Here is a 13,781-nt window from a genome sequence, read left to right on the forward strand (position 1 = left end):
AAGAGCCCCGAGTCCTTCTTCCTGAAAACCTGAGGGACCTCTGGGAGCCCAGATGACCCTGGGGCCTGTGTGTCCCCATGCTTTTCCTGCAATGCCTGTCCCAAGAGGGCAGCTCAGTGGAATAAAGAAGCTACCTGCCCCTGAAGACAAAAACACTTGGCTACAGCTGGAGGGATTTAGATTAGACTCATAAACTACCAAACTGGAAACTGCTGGGGCCCAGGCATAAATCCATGTTGCAGGGTGAGGAGCGACAGCAGGAGGAGCTGATGAATTGCACCAGCCAGAACTTGCACTCGATCCCCGTGTTAGAGGGTGGATTCAGGCCAAATGATGCCCAATGCTTTCTGAGCCTCAGGAAGAGTCCTCTTCCTTCAACCTAGGAGGTCCCCAACCCCTGCTTTTGACCTCTAGTGGTCTAGAGGTTTACTTAAGGGTAAACCTCTGCCTGGCATTTGAAGTCTCTGGAGCCTGGGAGTTCATGTGTCCCTAGCCACATATCCCCTTTGTCGATATAGGCGACAGCCAGGCCTTCCTCCTCTCTGTCTAGTAAACGTTCCCCACACCTGAGGCTTTTGCTCTCTGCTGGGATGCCAGCTACTTTGCTCTGAGACCCTCATCTGGAAAACCCTCCCAGACTAATCAAGTCTCCTCAACCAAGCCAGGACCCTTCTTAGGGACACTATCACTTCCCCTGACTCTTGACAGTCTCCTGTGGTCAGTTTCTTGTTGAGAGTCTTGGTCTTTCTCCTGATGGAATAGCAAAAGTCCTGCAGGGTGGCCTGGGGCAGGACCAGCCAGGCTGGAGTGAAGTGGGGGTTAAGGAGGTTTCCAGTAGGAGGAAGACCCTGGCAGGGGAAGCCAACTTGGCATCAGATGTTCTGAGACTGCTCCTGTGGAGGACAGAGGCTTGGAGCAGATCTGACTCACTCCTGCCACCACCTTGCCTGGCTGCAGGCCCAGCCAGACGGTTTTCTCGGACACCTTGCCACAGATGGCCCTGCAGAGACTTACATCCATTCAGGGTTGCACTGTCCCATACGGTAGCCACCGGCCACATAGAGGCTTGGTACAAAAAAGAATTTTAAAAATCTCAATAGAAACTTTTTATATTGATAACATGTTAAAATGCATGCATTTTGGATATAATTGGCTTAAATAAAATATATTATGAAAATGACTTGTTTCCTTTTACACTTTTGATGTAGCTATTAGAAAGTTTTAAATTACAGATGTGGCTCACGTGATGTCATTTTCTTTTAGAGACAGCGTCTCACTGTGTTACCTGGGCTGGGGCACAGTGGCTGTTAAAAGGCGCGATCCCACTACTGATCAGCATGGGAGTTTTTGCTTGCTCCATTTCCAACCTGGGCCAGTTCACCCCTCCTCAGGCAAACCTGATGGTTCCTCACTCCTAGGAGGTTACCATATTGATGCTGAACTTAGTGCAGACACCTGATCAACACAACGCACTACAGCCTAGAACTCTTGGGCTCAAGTGATCCTCCAGCCTCAGTCTCCTGAACAGCTGGGACTACGGGCATGTGTTTGGCTCATTACCATTTTGCAGAGGAGGAAACAGGCTTCAGTCCTTCAGAGGACTTGAGTAATATGTAGTGCAAAGTCCTGGTGTGACCTGTTGTGTCTGTCCTAGGGTTTGTGAGCAGGTAAGACTCCAAAAGGGATAAATTCCCCAGACCCTGCCTCTGGCTGGGGATCAAATGCCAGAGTCACACTTCCTCCCTCCCCGTGAATCTTGACCAACCAGCAGTGCATTCTGCCTTTGAGGGTGGCCTCTGAGTTGGTACTGTGACCCACGCATGTGGAAGACTCCCCAAGATGCCCAGGCTAAGCAGATACTATTGTCTGACTTCCCTCCCCACCCCCAGGCCAGCTCCACCTGCAGCCAAAAGACCTCTGCCCTGCTCCAGCCCTTGTTGGCTTGGCCATCAGCTGTGGCCTCTCTCAGGCATCAACTCTGTCCAGTGCCTTGAAACTCCATCTCAGGCTCATCTCTGTCCCTGGACCCAACCCTTGCTCAGGCCGCAGACCACTATGCCCACAGATAAATACCCTAGTGGGTGGGTGTCCATGGCCAGCCCTTAGGGGGCACCCCCAGGCCTCTGCAGCAGCAGCTATAATAGTGACCCTGGGGTTGGAAGCAAGGCTTCTGCAGAAGGAACTCCAGGGGACAGGCTCTTCACAGCCACCCACCTCCTGAGGCCCATCCCAGAGAAGGGACCCACTCTAGATCCCAGGCCTGGCTCCTCCGGGAGGTGCTTTGGGGGAAGCCTGTACCCCTAGCCTGGACACAGTGTCAGCATGTGGCTGCTGGCTGGGCCCACAGCCCTGCCTGGATCTCTCTGAAGGCCACCCCTGGCTGTCCAGGAAGGCCCTCTCCGGGCTCTTGGGAACAAGTAGAGCCCATCTCATCTTAGGGGTCCCGGATGTGCCCAGCATCACCTCTAGCGGGCAATCATGCCCCGGATGAGGACTCAGGACCCAGTCCTGGGTCCCTTGAAGCCAGGTTTACTGGAAGCATTTGGAATCCAGCTAGGATATCCCATTTGAATGAAATAGGGTCAACTCTTGGGCTGTGATTATAACATAAGGAGGCCACTTTTGGGTTTAAAAATAGCTTCAAAATTTAAAAATATAATAAGGGAACAGATTTAGAGGGTGAAGATTCTTCGTAGCCTCGGGATAATTATTATAAAACCAGCTCTCATTTTCCAAGCCCTCTGTAGTGCCAGGCTTGTGGTGCCACCATCCCTGGGAGGGGCAGGGCAAGGTTCCTGGGACAGCCAGTGGCATTGGGGCTATCTTCCAGGTGGCTGCCACCATGCCCATCCCTCTCTTCCTTGGGCCCAGCTGCTCTGGTGCAGGAGAGTTACCGGACAGATTCAGGTTCAATCCTGCTCTGTCACTTGCCTGCTTTGCCTCCCTGAGCCTCGTCATCTTCATCTGTAAAATGGGGGCAATGACAGTATGTGGGTCATAGGGAGAGAGCTGGACAGCTGCCCCAGGCCCTTTGCCTGCCTTAACAGGGATGTTACTAGAATTACTACCCTGCTGCTGGCAGCTACCAGCCCTCAAGCTGAGCAAACTCTGTACTCCAGACATTTCCCATGTCCTGAAACGTGGAGGGAGAAAATGGCCCCTAAATCAGGCCAGGGGTACCTACAGGGTAAAGCTGTGTCCGGCCCTGTGTTGGAGCAGCTCTTGCTGAGTGGCCCTGCCCCATCTGTCCCCCACCTCTGCCCACTCTGAAGACAAGTTTGCCCTGAACGTGGCAATGGGTGGAAGGAGGGGGTCAACAGAGCTAGCATCTTCCTTCCCCACCTCCCTGAGCTAAAAGGTAGAGGTCTAAGGCCCAGAAGTACCCAATGGCCTGCAAATGCCCTTCTAGTATAGTGATAATGACAGGAGCTGTGGCCAAAGTGAGCAGACGACATGCACCACGAGCCCCTTTGGCCCTGCAGCTCGGCCTCCTTCCCAAGGGTGTTCAGACGTGCCCCTCGTCCATCTCCCTACATCCCTCCCAGCTGTCCTTTTCTACCCCTTCACAACACTTACTGTCTCCGTTCCTCACCTCTTCTCACTCCTCAGCCCCCTCACTGTCAGCTGCCTGCTCCTGTCCCTGTCTGGGTCACAATGATCACTGAGTCTCTAAACCCAATTGTGAACTTGACTTCTGGAGCTCTCTGGACTTGGGCTGGGCCTAGGGTGAGGCAAGAGAGGCACTTAGGGTGCACATTTAAGGAGGAACTCACTCTCAGGATTGTGCAAGTGGAGGCTTGGGGCCTGAGGGTGTGTGCCTCCTTAAATTTTCCTTCCAGGGCCCCTGAACATGCTCTGTCTGCATGGTCAGCTCCTCCCCAGGATTCCCAGTCCACATGGAGGTCCCCATCTGCCCAAAGACACACCCTGGACTCCACTCTCCACCTCCTCCACCACCCTGTCCCTTCCTTCCTGGACATTGGCCACCACTTCCTCCCTGCAGCCACTCTTGCCCACCTATCCACACTCCACAGGGATCTTCCCATTTGCACACCTGGCCCTGCCTCTTCTCTACCCCAAACCCTCAATGGCTCCCCATTAGCCTGGGGAGAGAGTCCCAGGCCCTCCCCCAGGGCTCTAGCCCTGCTGATCCTTTTCAACCCCACAGCCACATCTGGCTCTCCTACCTCTAGCCTGCATACCTGCATACTTCTGCCTCAAACATGCTGCTCCCTTCTCCCTGCCTTGGAATACTGGCTGGAATTCCATTCTTCACCAAATGAGGTAGGCTGCCCATTTCCTCTGCTCCCATAGCCCCTGCCCTGCCCTTTGTGTAACCCTCATCTGCTCGGTACCCATGTCCCTCCCAGCACACTGTGCTTGACTCACCACTGCTGGCTCTCCAAAGCCTAGAACAGCACTTGATGTAGCACAGGCACTAGACTGGTATTTGTTGCATGGACACATGAATTTATTAATTAGTACATGAGTGGCTTGTCATGTAGGTAGCTTTGGTGGCTGGGTGGGGATGATGGGAGGTACTGCCGAAGCTGTAGCCAGGGCCTGCCTTTGGCAGCAGGTAGCTGGAGGGAGAAGGCCACGTCACCACCAGCAGGCTGGGTGCTGATTTTAATGGCTGGCAGTGAGGTGCGTGCATGGCAGAGGCCTGCAGAAGAGGTAATGCTGAGAGGGCAGCTCTGCCCACCTCTAATTATTGCTTGAGTCTTTCTGGCAGTGCCTGCTGCCTGCCCCAGGGAGCTTGGTCTTGTCCATCACAGTGTGAGCTCAGGGTGGGGCTGCTGCCACTGCCAGTGGGGAAGACAATAGGAGGTTCCCAGGGGCCTTGGGTCTTGGAGAGCAGAGGCAGCCCCAGGCTTGGACCCTGCTCAGCTCCTGTCCTTCCTGTTTCCAGGGCAGCTGAAGGGTGCCCCCACCTTGAGGGTCCCATCAAGAAGCCTCCAGAGTGGCCAAGGAGCAAGCCAGCTGAGGGGGGGTCCACAGCACCCCCAAGGCGGGGAGCCTCAGATGGTTTGGTATCTGCTGACATGGAAGCCCTTGGGAAGATGGTGCCCTAGTGGCCGGCTGGGCAGGTGGGCAGCTCAGGTCCGGAAGGAGGCCTTGACCACGCGGCCTTTCAGTGGTTGTGGTGGCCGGAAGTTGTTCACCATGTGAATCCTCTCATCATCCTCCGAGGTGAAAAGCAGGCTCCGAAATTTCTCCATCTTGAGAAGTCAGAAGGGATACTCAGGGTAGAATGGGGCTGCTGTGGTCCTTTCTGACCCCAGACACATCAACTTGCATACCCTGTCCAGCCAGCCCTACCCCTCCCTCCTCTAGCCCCTGGGGCTTGTCCCTACTCTTCCTCACTCATTCTCCTCTTTGGAACCACAACCTCAGTCACTTAATCACTAAAGGGCCTCTAAACCTGGACCTTCCTCCACCTAGTTCTAGTCCAATCCTGTCTAGCTAAGACTTATCAGCAAATGTAGCACTAAGATTCCAACACAGTAGGGGTGATCCCAGGATCCAGGGGTCTTCCCTAGCAGCCTGAGTCTAGGTCCTAATGACTAACAATCAAGCTAACTTCCAACCAACCTTCTACATGTTTATTAGCAAAAGATGGGAGCCTTGATGGTGAGACCACAGGCTGTAGGTTGCTGGTTGGGAGAGTCACCTTGTTTGGGGTGGACCCTGAGTGCTGCTGTACCCCTCCACCTGGTGCTCTGGGAGGACTCACCTGCCTCTCAGAGACATTGATGGGCTCCCGGAGTACAATCCAGGTGACACTCTCGCTGAGTGGTGGTGTCGTCAGGGAGCCGGGGTAGGTCCAGTAGTGCAGGCTGGCAGGCAGGAGGCACTTTGGGTTGAAACAGCTAAACTGGGCCTTGGTGCCCTGGGCAGGGTGGGGGAACCCAGGAATCAGCATAGGCCTCCCACCAGGATCATATCAGCAGCTTTCCCACCCATTTCTGTCAGTAGGGTTTAGGATTCTCCTTGGCCCATTGACGCAAATTGTGGGCAAATGTCTATGATCCCAGATGCCATCTCCCAGCCTGGGCCAGGTCTTTTCCACCCATTTGCTTGTCTTCAAAAGCTACAGTTCCTGGAGCTCTTTGGCTACCACATTCTTTCCCTTGCCTTCAGCTGCCCTCAGTGACCCTGCCTGTCAGACCACCATTAATGTGACAGGCATCTTATCAATCCTGTACCCAACCTGGTTGCATGTTGGGCACCCAATGGGGCCGCTGACCCTGATGAAGAAGAGTCAGTTGCAGGGCCCTGCAGGGGCTGGCCCTCACCCTTGGTTTCAGCGAGGGTTTGCTGCCAGGATGGAGGAGTGAATGGGTCTGCTCTGTGATCCTGCCTCTTTCTCCCTCCCACCAGGCTGCTCTGGGTCAGGGGCATGGACCCCTGGTCTCACCTTAAACCGAACCATGTAGAGCGCATCTGTCAGACGGTTCATGCTGGGGTGCTCTTCCCCCGTCTGTCAGGGAGAGGGTGGTGTGAGCCCAGCACCAATGTGTTTTAAAACTAGGGGCAGTGCCAGAGCTCCTATGCCCTCTTGGCCCCAGGTAACAATTACTCACCTCCAAGAAGACACCAACCACAGCCAGGCCATCGGGTGCTGAGGCCGCCTCCCCAAAGCTGCTGTACTGCTTGGCATTCCAATGTACCAGATGTAGCTATGGGAGCAACAACAGGCCCAGACAGGCCAGTGCTTAGCACCTCCAAGGGGCAACGGGAGATCTGAGCCCAGCTTCCCTCACTCTTACCAGATTTCCAGTGTCTCGGAGGAGGGGGAGACTGTCAAACCTCCTAGGCTTAGCATCCACCCAGGTCTGGGCCCAACCCTTTCCTGAGCCCCAGGGGATGCAAAGAAAAATCTGACTTGGGCCCTGCCCTCCAGTGAACTAGCTGTGAAAGAGATATTTGGCCATCCAGTGTGGCACCTCCCTAAGGAAGTGGTACCTGCAGCTGGGTCCAAAGAATAAGTAGGGTTTTATCAGATGAAAGCCTTAGCAAAAGGCATTCTAGGCAGAGAGGACAGAAGAGGCAAAAGCTTGGAGGTATGAAGGAGCCAGGTGTGGGGAGGGGATTCATCACTGACAGCTCGGTATGGGAAGAGGACAGGAGGAAGATGAGTCAGGGCAAGGCCAGTTCACACAGGGCTTGAATGCCAGGCTCAACCCTCGAAAAGGTATTAACAAGGGGGTGGTGGGACTGGATTGGCCCTTCAGAAAACTCCTTCTGGAAGCCCAGACCAGGACAGCAGTGGGTAGAGTTCAGGTGGAAGACCCTGTGCTGGGGGTGGTAGAGCGTGTCTCTCCCAAAGTCCCCTCCCCAGGGGGCTGGCCTTTTAGCTTAGTTGGTTAGAGTGTGGTGTTATAACACCAAGGTCAAGGGTTTGGATCCCCATACCAGCCAGCCACAAACAAACAAACAAAAAAACCAAAGGCCTCTGGGTGCTCCTCCTGTCCCTCTCCAGATCCCCATACCAGGCACCCTCAGGCCCCTGACCATCCAGTCCCACAGTCCTTTTCCAGGTAGCAGAGAGATTCAGATGGAGGAAGGCTCTTACCTCACTGGGGAATGACTTGCCATCCACCGTGTGCTCTGAACCCACATCATGCTTCTTGCCCCAGTGGAAGTGGAACTGCTTGAGGCGGTAGGGCCCGTCCAGGGGGCCCCCAGTCACCACTGTGGGTAGAAGTAGGTATATGGCAATTGGTGTCAGAGGACCCACACAGCCCGATGGATGGCAGTGCCAGAACCAGGGTAGCAGTCCAGGAAGGGGATCCGTTTTTCATTTGGAAAATTCACTGGGCTGACTGAGCTTCGGTCAGTTCCCATCAGCCCTCTTGGCCCTTAAGCTGGGCCAGGACAGAAATCCTGACAGCCTTCAGGTGGCAGAGGATCTGGGACTGACAGAGTATAGCTCTCCATTTGGCTGTCCTCCCTGTTCCTGCCCAATTTCCCATGGAAGCTGGGGCCCTACTTTCCAGGCCCCCATTACCACTAACAATAGGCCTCCACTGTCTGGAGCCCTGATCCAGGGCTGATAGGAAGGATTATTTTGTTTAGTCTTCACAGTAGCCCATAAAGGACAGACCTATTGTTGTACCTATTTTATAAAGGAGGAAACTGAGGCACAGAGAGGGCAAGCCATTTGCCCACGGTCACACAGCAAGGCACTGACCTAGGGTCAGAGCCCAAGCCTCTAATCAGCAGGCCACACTGCCTCCCTAGAATCTCGAGCCTCCCTAGAACTTGGTGTTGCCCCACAGGAGGAGGCCAGCTCCTAAGAACGCCCACCCTCCTGACCAGGCCTAGGTGCCTCCAGTGCCATCTCCCTCACAAATGGCCTCTTTGGAGGACCTCACTTGTGCTGGTTTTTGTGACTTTCTCGCTTTGATACCTGGTGAGCTGGGGCCACATGCACAAGGCCTCCTGGGACTGATAGAATTTCCAGCTGTAAGGGATCTGGTAATGGAGGGAGCCCCAGCCAGGCCTGAATGTGAGCCCTTGGATCAAGTGACAGCCCCAGGCTCAGAGTTCCACTAGGCCACTCTATGATGGGTGACCAAGGCAGAGCTTTGCCCTCTGTGGGCTCCTCAAGGAAGAAGAGGACAGGACAGTCCAGAGGCCCCTCCTTGCCTTTTCTGAGAAGCAGGGCCTGTCTGGGGCAATGCTAGGAGGTCAACAAAGGGAATCTGGGGATGGTGGCTGTGGCAGGGCCCCATCCCTGGGAGGCAGGAGCCCCTGACCCTGCAGGCTGAACTCCCTGATAGGTCTGTGGGGGCCCATCCCTCTGAGCACGCTCCACCTGGGACCCCATCGAGTGGTCTCCCAGAGAGGGAACTTCCTCCGACCCCCCCCCCCCCCCGCTTGAGCTTGGCTCACGTGGCCTCCTCCCTCCATTCTGACAGTAGGTGCACTGCCATTCACCGTGCACTCACCATGTGTTTGGTGCTCTGCTGGCATCAACCCATTTGACCTCCAGAGTGACCTACAGTGGGTGAGTGGCATAGCCCCAACCTTCTCAACTCCTCTTTCCACTGGCTCCCTGCCTCCTCAGGCCTGGGCATTCTGGTAGGGGAGGGAGCCCCAGCTAGGCCTGAATGTGAGACCCCAGATCAATGATCCAAAGGCATGCTCCCTTGAGCATTCCCCCATCCCAGTGGCCTTCACCGAGCTACTGACTTTTTTTTTTTTTTAATTTTTTTAAAAAGATGACCGGTAAGGGGATCTTAACCCTTGACTTGGTATTGTTAGCACCACGCTCACCCAGTGAGCAACCGGCCATCGCTATACGGGATCCGAACCCGTGGCCTTGGTGTTATCAGCACCACACTCTCCCGAGTGAGCCATGGGCTGGCCCTGAGCTACTGATGTTTGAGCTGAGCCCTCAATCCCCTCTGAAGAAACAGACATATGAAAACTGCTCGTTCATAAACTGTCACCTAGGGTCATCTAGAGCCTCATGTCCCCTCCCCAAAGCTCTGGGTGAGAGGTTTTTCTTAGAATCCAGTACCAGGAAATGCTTTGTCTGTCTCCTGAGGACCTGCTAGACCTCTTCCCTCTGTATCAAGAACTATATAACTGATTCTTTCCCCCTTTTTCCTAGCCTATCAGGGAACTCAGGGCTAAGCAACTAAGACCTCTCCTCAGGAACGGTCTGACTCCTTCATCTTCTCTGCTTTTTGATTTTCTTTCTGAAACTTAAGTTCCCTTGAGTGCTTTCATTGTATGAATGGTGATGAGGGAGGGAGGGGCAAAGAACCAGTCACTTCCTTACACAAGAAACTCTAGCATGTTCCCTCCTTGCCCCACACCACCCCCCCCACCCCACAGGCCTGGTCATAAGGACAAAAATCCCTTCACTAAACAGTACTCCTGAAGCCTCTACCTAGAAATTTATCATGAAAGAAACTGGACTCTAATCCTAGGGCAAAGAGGCCTTGTAAGGAGTTGCCCCAAGTTCCCACTGGCCTGTCTGGCCCAGGTTGATTGGATCTGAGATCATGGGTGAGTTGGAGAGAGAGGGACCTTTGGATTAGGTTGGTTCTGGCACTCCCCAGCTCATCCAGCTTCTATTTGCCCATCTAAGAGATGGGTTCTTGAGAGGAATATATGAGTTGCCTGAGACCTTAGCAAGGGGCCTGGTGCCCAAAACATTTTAGTATCCTGCTCTCCCTGCTGGGCTTGGCCAGATCACACAGGGAGGAGGGTTTGGCTTTAGGCCACAAAGCAGGTCAGTGATGGGGCAGAGAGTGAAAACAAACCTAATCTGAAGCACTAAATGGAAGGGAAGGAAGGAAGTTAGTATTTCTTGAGCATTTGCTATATGCCAGCAGTATAACCACTGCTACGTTTTTTCATTTTTCCTCTTTATGACTCTAGAGAGTAAGTCTTACTGCTCCCATGTGATCCATAAGGAGACTGAGGCTCAGCCCAAGGCTTCACAGCTGGTAAGAGGTGGAGTCTTCCTTCCCCACCACAGCTTGCTGCCCCTCCTGGGACTGCCTGACATAAGGTTAGAATCCCAGGGGGCACAGGTGCCAGGCTTTGGCAGGGGCCACTTACCAGTTCGGTCATCGCTGTCACTGAAGTCTACCTGGACAGAGTGGCCATTGTTGGTGATGCTGAGGGATCTGCAGCCCTCATAGGAAAGCTCCAGTGGCCGCAGGCTGGGTGAGTACACAGCCTGACTGGACACGATGTTGATGGGTGACTGGCGATCTCCCTGGGCAATGGGATACAGCTTGTGCCAATGTGATGGGCCTGTAGGTGGGGAGGGGGGCAAAGACTCAGGCCAGCCAGGATCTCTGAGCTGCAGGCTGAGGACACCCATGGGGGATTCTCCCTGGCATTCTTTCAGAGGTGAGCCCCTGCTTTGGAGCTGCGTAGTCTGGAGTTCCAATCCCAGCTCTGCCACTTCCCTTCTCAGCCTCCATTTCCTTGTCTGTGAAATAGCCTCACTAAAACTCACCTCCCAATGCTGATAGGTGGCCCAGGGAGAGAATTCATGGAAGAGAACATAGCACAGCTACAGGCCCAGGGGCAGTTTTGTGGAGTGAGTTCCCCCCAACGCCCAACACATGCTCAGGGAGACCCCCAGGTGTCTAGTCTCTGACCTGACCCTAACAGGTATGTAGCCTCTTCCCACATCTTGAGCAACTTAGTGTTGGTGTTTGTGACAATAATAACAAAAACTTTTATCAGCTTAGCTTTGGCACTGTGACATGTATTTGCTCCTTGTGAAGTAGAACCCAGTGTGATTCCGACTTCAGTTGAGGGAACTGAGGGACACTCACTCATGTGTGTGAGCGCGCACACACACACACTGGTATAAACACACAGCATGTGCGTGTACTGACCCCAGCTGCCCTCCCCAGGCATGTGCCTAAAGGTCCATACATGTGCACAGTGACCTGGGCACACCAGTCCCAGAGCTGCCAGGCCCAGAACATGCATGTGTACAAACACACACACAGCCCTGCTGACTACATCTGATACATTCATATGCACTCTCACACACAAACACCCCCTGTTGGAAACCCAGGCTTGCATGAAGAGACCACAGCAAAACACATGCCCATACACATACACACACACACACACACGCACGCACGCACGCACGCACCTGCATGCACACCCACGGGCACCCACCACCTGCCTCCCAGAGGCTCCATCTGCAGCAGAGAGGCTCAGCATCTCACTGGGGAACATCCTGAGATGCAGCCTATTTTTAGAGCTACTGCCGGCTGGTGCTTCTCCCCCTTTTTGGCTTCTTAAGTTTTCCTGAGAAAACAGCAGCAGGTGCTGACAGAGCCGTGTCCCCAATGGATGACTCAGAATTGTGGCCCAGCCCCACTAGGTTATTTTTGAAGTCCTGTGAGCACTGCTTCATGCCGCCACCTCTGTCCTCCATCCTTCCCTTCCTCACTGCCCCTAAACTGTACAACCCAGGTCTGGCTGGGTGAGGGGCAGCTGCTTAAGAGCAGCAGGCCCTATGGGATACTGGATGTTCAGAGCAGGTGGGAAGGACCAGCAAGAAGGGGACTCTGACTCTGGGGGAAGTACCCAAAAGCTGGCTCAGAGTAGGTGCTGGAGGGAAAATGATCTTCCATGGGTTCTGTCAACCTGTCCTTTCTCTCTCTCTCTCTCTCTCTCTCCATCTCTGCTGGTCTCTGTTGCTTTTTTCTGAATGTCTCCTTCCGGCTACCGCATGCCCAGATCTGGGCTTCCCCTTCCACAATATGCTCCTTTGTCCTCGGGGTCCCAGAGGGGGCCAGAGACTCCACAGCACCTCCCTGACTCCCTCTGGTCCATCGCAACTTCCTGGTCCCCCAGACTGTAGCCAGGACCCCCACCCACCTTCACAAAGTGACTGTGTCTCCCCAGAGAAATGGGGCTAGGGGTATGTTTTTTCTCCCAGCACTTCCTCTTCTTTCCAACCCCACCTGCCCTGCCCGTGTTCCCTCCTCATGGCCTGAATCTTGGGTCCTCATTGTTCATCTCAGGAAAACGGGGAAGCTCTTACCCCACACCACCACCCCTGCTTGACCTACCCCAGAGCTACACTCAAGCCATCTGGCTCTCCCTTTCTGCCTCTTTTCCCTTCCTCCGCATCCTAAGGAAACCGAGGCAGGATCGAGGAACTATCTTCCTGGTCCGACCAGGAGCCTGGTGTGGGTCACGGGCTTCCACGCCTCACACCTGGACGTGTTCCAATACGCTGCTCCGTGCAGACACCCAGTTACACGCGTGCGCCCCGAGTGTCCCCTTCCCTCACGTACCAGCCGACACGGCAGCCCGGACAATTCCGCGGAGAAACTCTCTCCCGGGGTCACCGCGCCCTTGCCCACGCGTAGCCCAGCGCCCCCGAGGTCCCCGCACACAAGCCGTGCGCGCTCCCCGCACAGACGCCCGCGCACAGCGCTCCGCCGCGACCGCCCCCCGCTGCCCTGGGCCACCTCCACGCGCTGCGCACGCAGAGGGTGAGTGAGTGAGTGAGTGAGTGAGTATCGGGGCCGGGGTCCGAGCGAGCGCGACAGTAGGGGGCTGCGCGGAAGAAGAGGCAGGACGCGCTCAGCCGCCGGGTCGCTCGCTGGCGGCGGGGCCCGCCAGGGCGCAGCGCGGACTTTGCGCCGGGCGCTGGGGATCCAGGGCACGGGCTGGGCAGGTGGGCCGGGTTCAGGGGGCTGGACGGGAGAGGTGTCCCGGTCCGGCCTGGAGGGTGGGGGCTGCCAGGTCTGGGAAACTCGGCTGGGCGCAAGGATCGGGGCGAGTCCAGTTGGGTCGGGGCCGACCGGAATCTGCGCCTACCGTTGTCCTGGCCATAGCCCCAGCCGTGGTGGCCGGTCATGCCGCTGCCGTCCCCGCAGCCGTGTACCTGCCCGCTCGGCTCGGTCCGCTAGCTCCGGCTGCGGCTCCGGCCCCGCTTGCTGCCTCGGAGCAGCCTCTTAAAGCGGCTGCGGGCGGGAGGAGCTGCTCCTGGGGGACCCGCCTCCCCCGCCTCAACCCCCGGCAGGGTGACAGAGGCCGGCCCTGCCCCGCCCCCGCCCGCTCGCTGGCCCACTGAGCCCGGAGTCAAGATGGGGAGTAGGGGAGGTAAACCTCTCTCCCCCACCCTCCACTCCCGTCCTGGCTCTCCCTCTTTCCCCCAACACGTGTACGGACTCTGGGACATGAGAGACCGCCCACGCTGAGGGCTGCACAGTTTCTCCACATGACATCCCCTCCCCGTGCTTGTCCCTGAACCGTAAATGCCACCACCG

At 55.6% G+C, this 13,781-nt stretch overlaps 1 protein-coding gene across 1 annotated transcript; it reads right to left on the bottom strand.

The window, feature by feature from the left end:
• Positions 1-5,099: 5,099 nt before the first annotated feature.
• On the bottom strand, positions 5,100-13,369 carry CA7 (carbonic anhydrase 7). Its single transcript, XM_063112688.1, has 7 exons — positions 13,330-13,369; positions 10,585-10,782; positions 7,580-7,698; positions 6,588-6,683; positions 6,422-6,484; positions 5,738-5,893; positions 5,100-5,222 (listed from the first exon to the last, which is right to left on the bottom strand). The coding sequence occupies exons 1-7, from the start codon at positions 13,367-13,369 to the stop codon at positions 5,100-5,102; spliced, it is 795 nt and encodes a 264-aa protein (XP_062968758.1).
• Positions 13,370-13,781: the final 412 nt, after the last annotated feature.

This window comes from Cynocephalus volans, chromosome 10, assembly GCF_027409185.1.
Source record: "Cynocephalus volans isolate mCynVol1 chromosome 10, mCynVol1.pri, whole genome shotgun sequence".
Taxonomy (NCBI): Eukaryota; Metazoa; Chordata; class Mammalia; order Dermoptera; family Cynocephalidae; genus Cynocephalus; species Cynocephalus volans.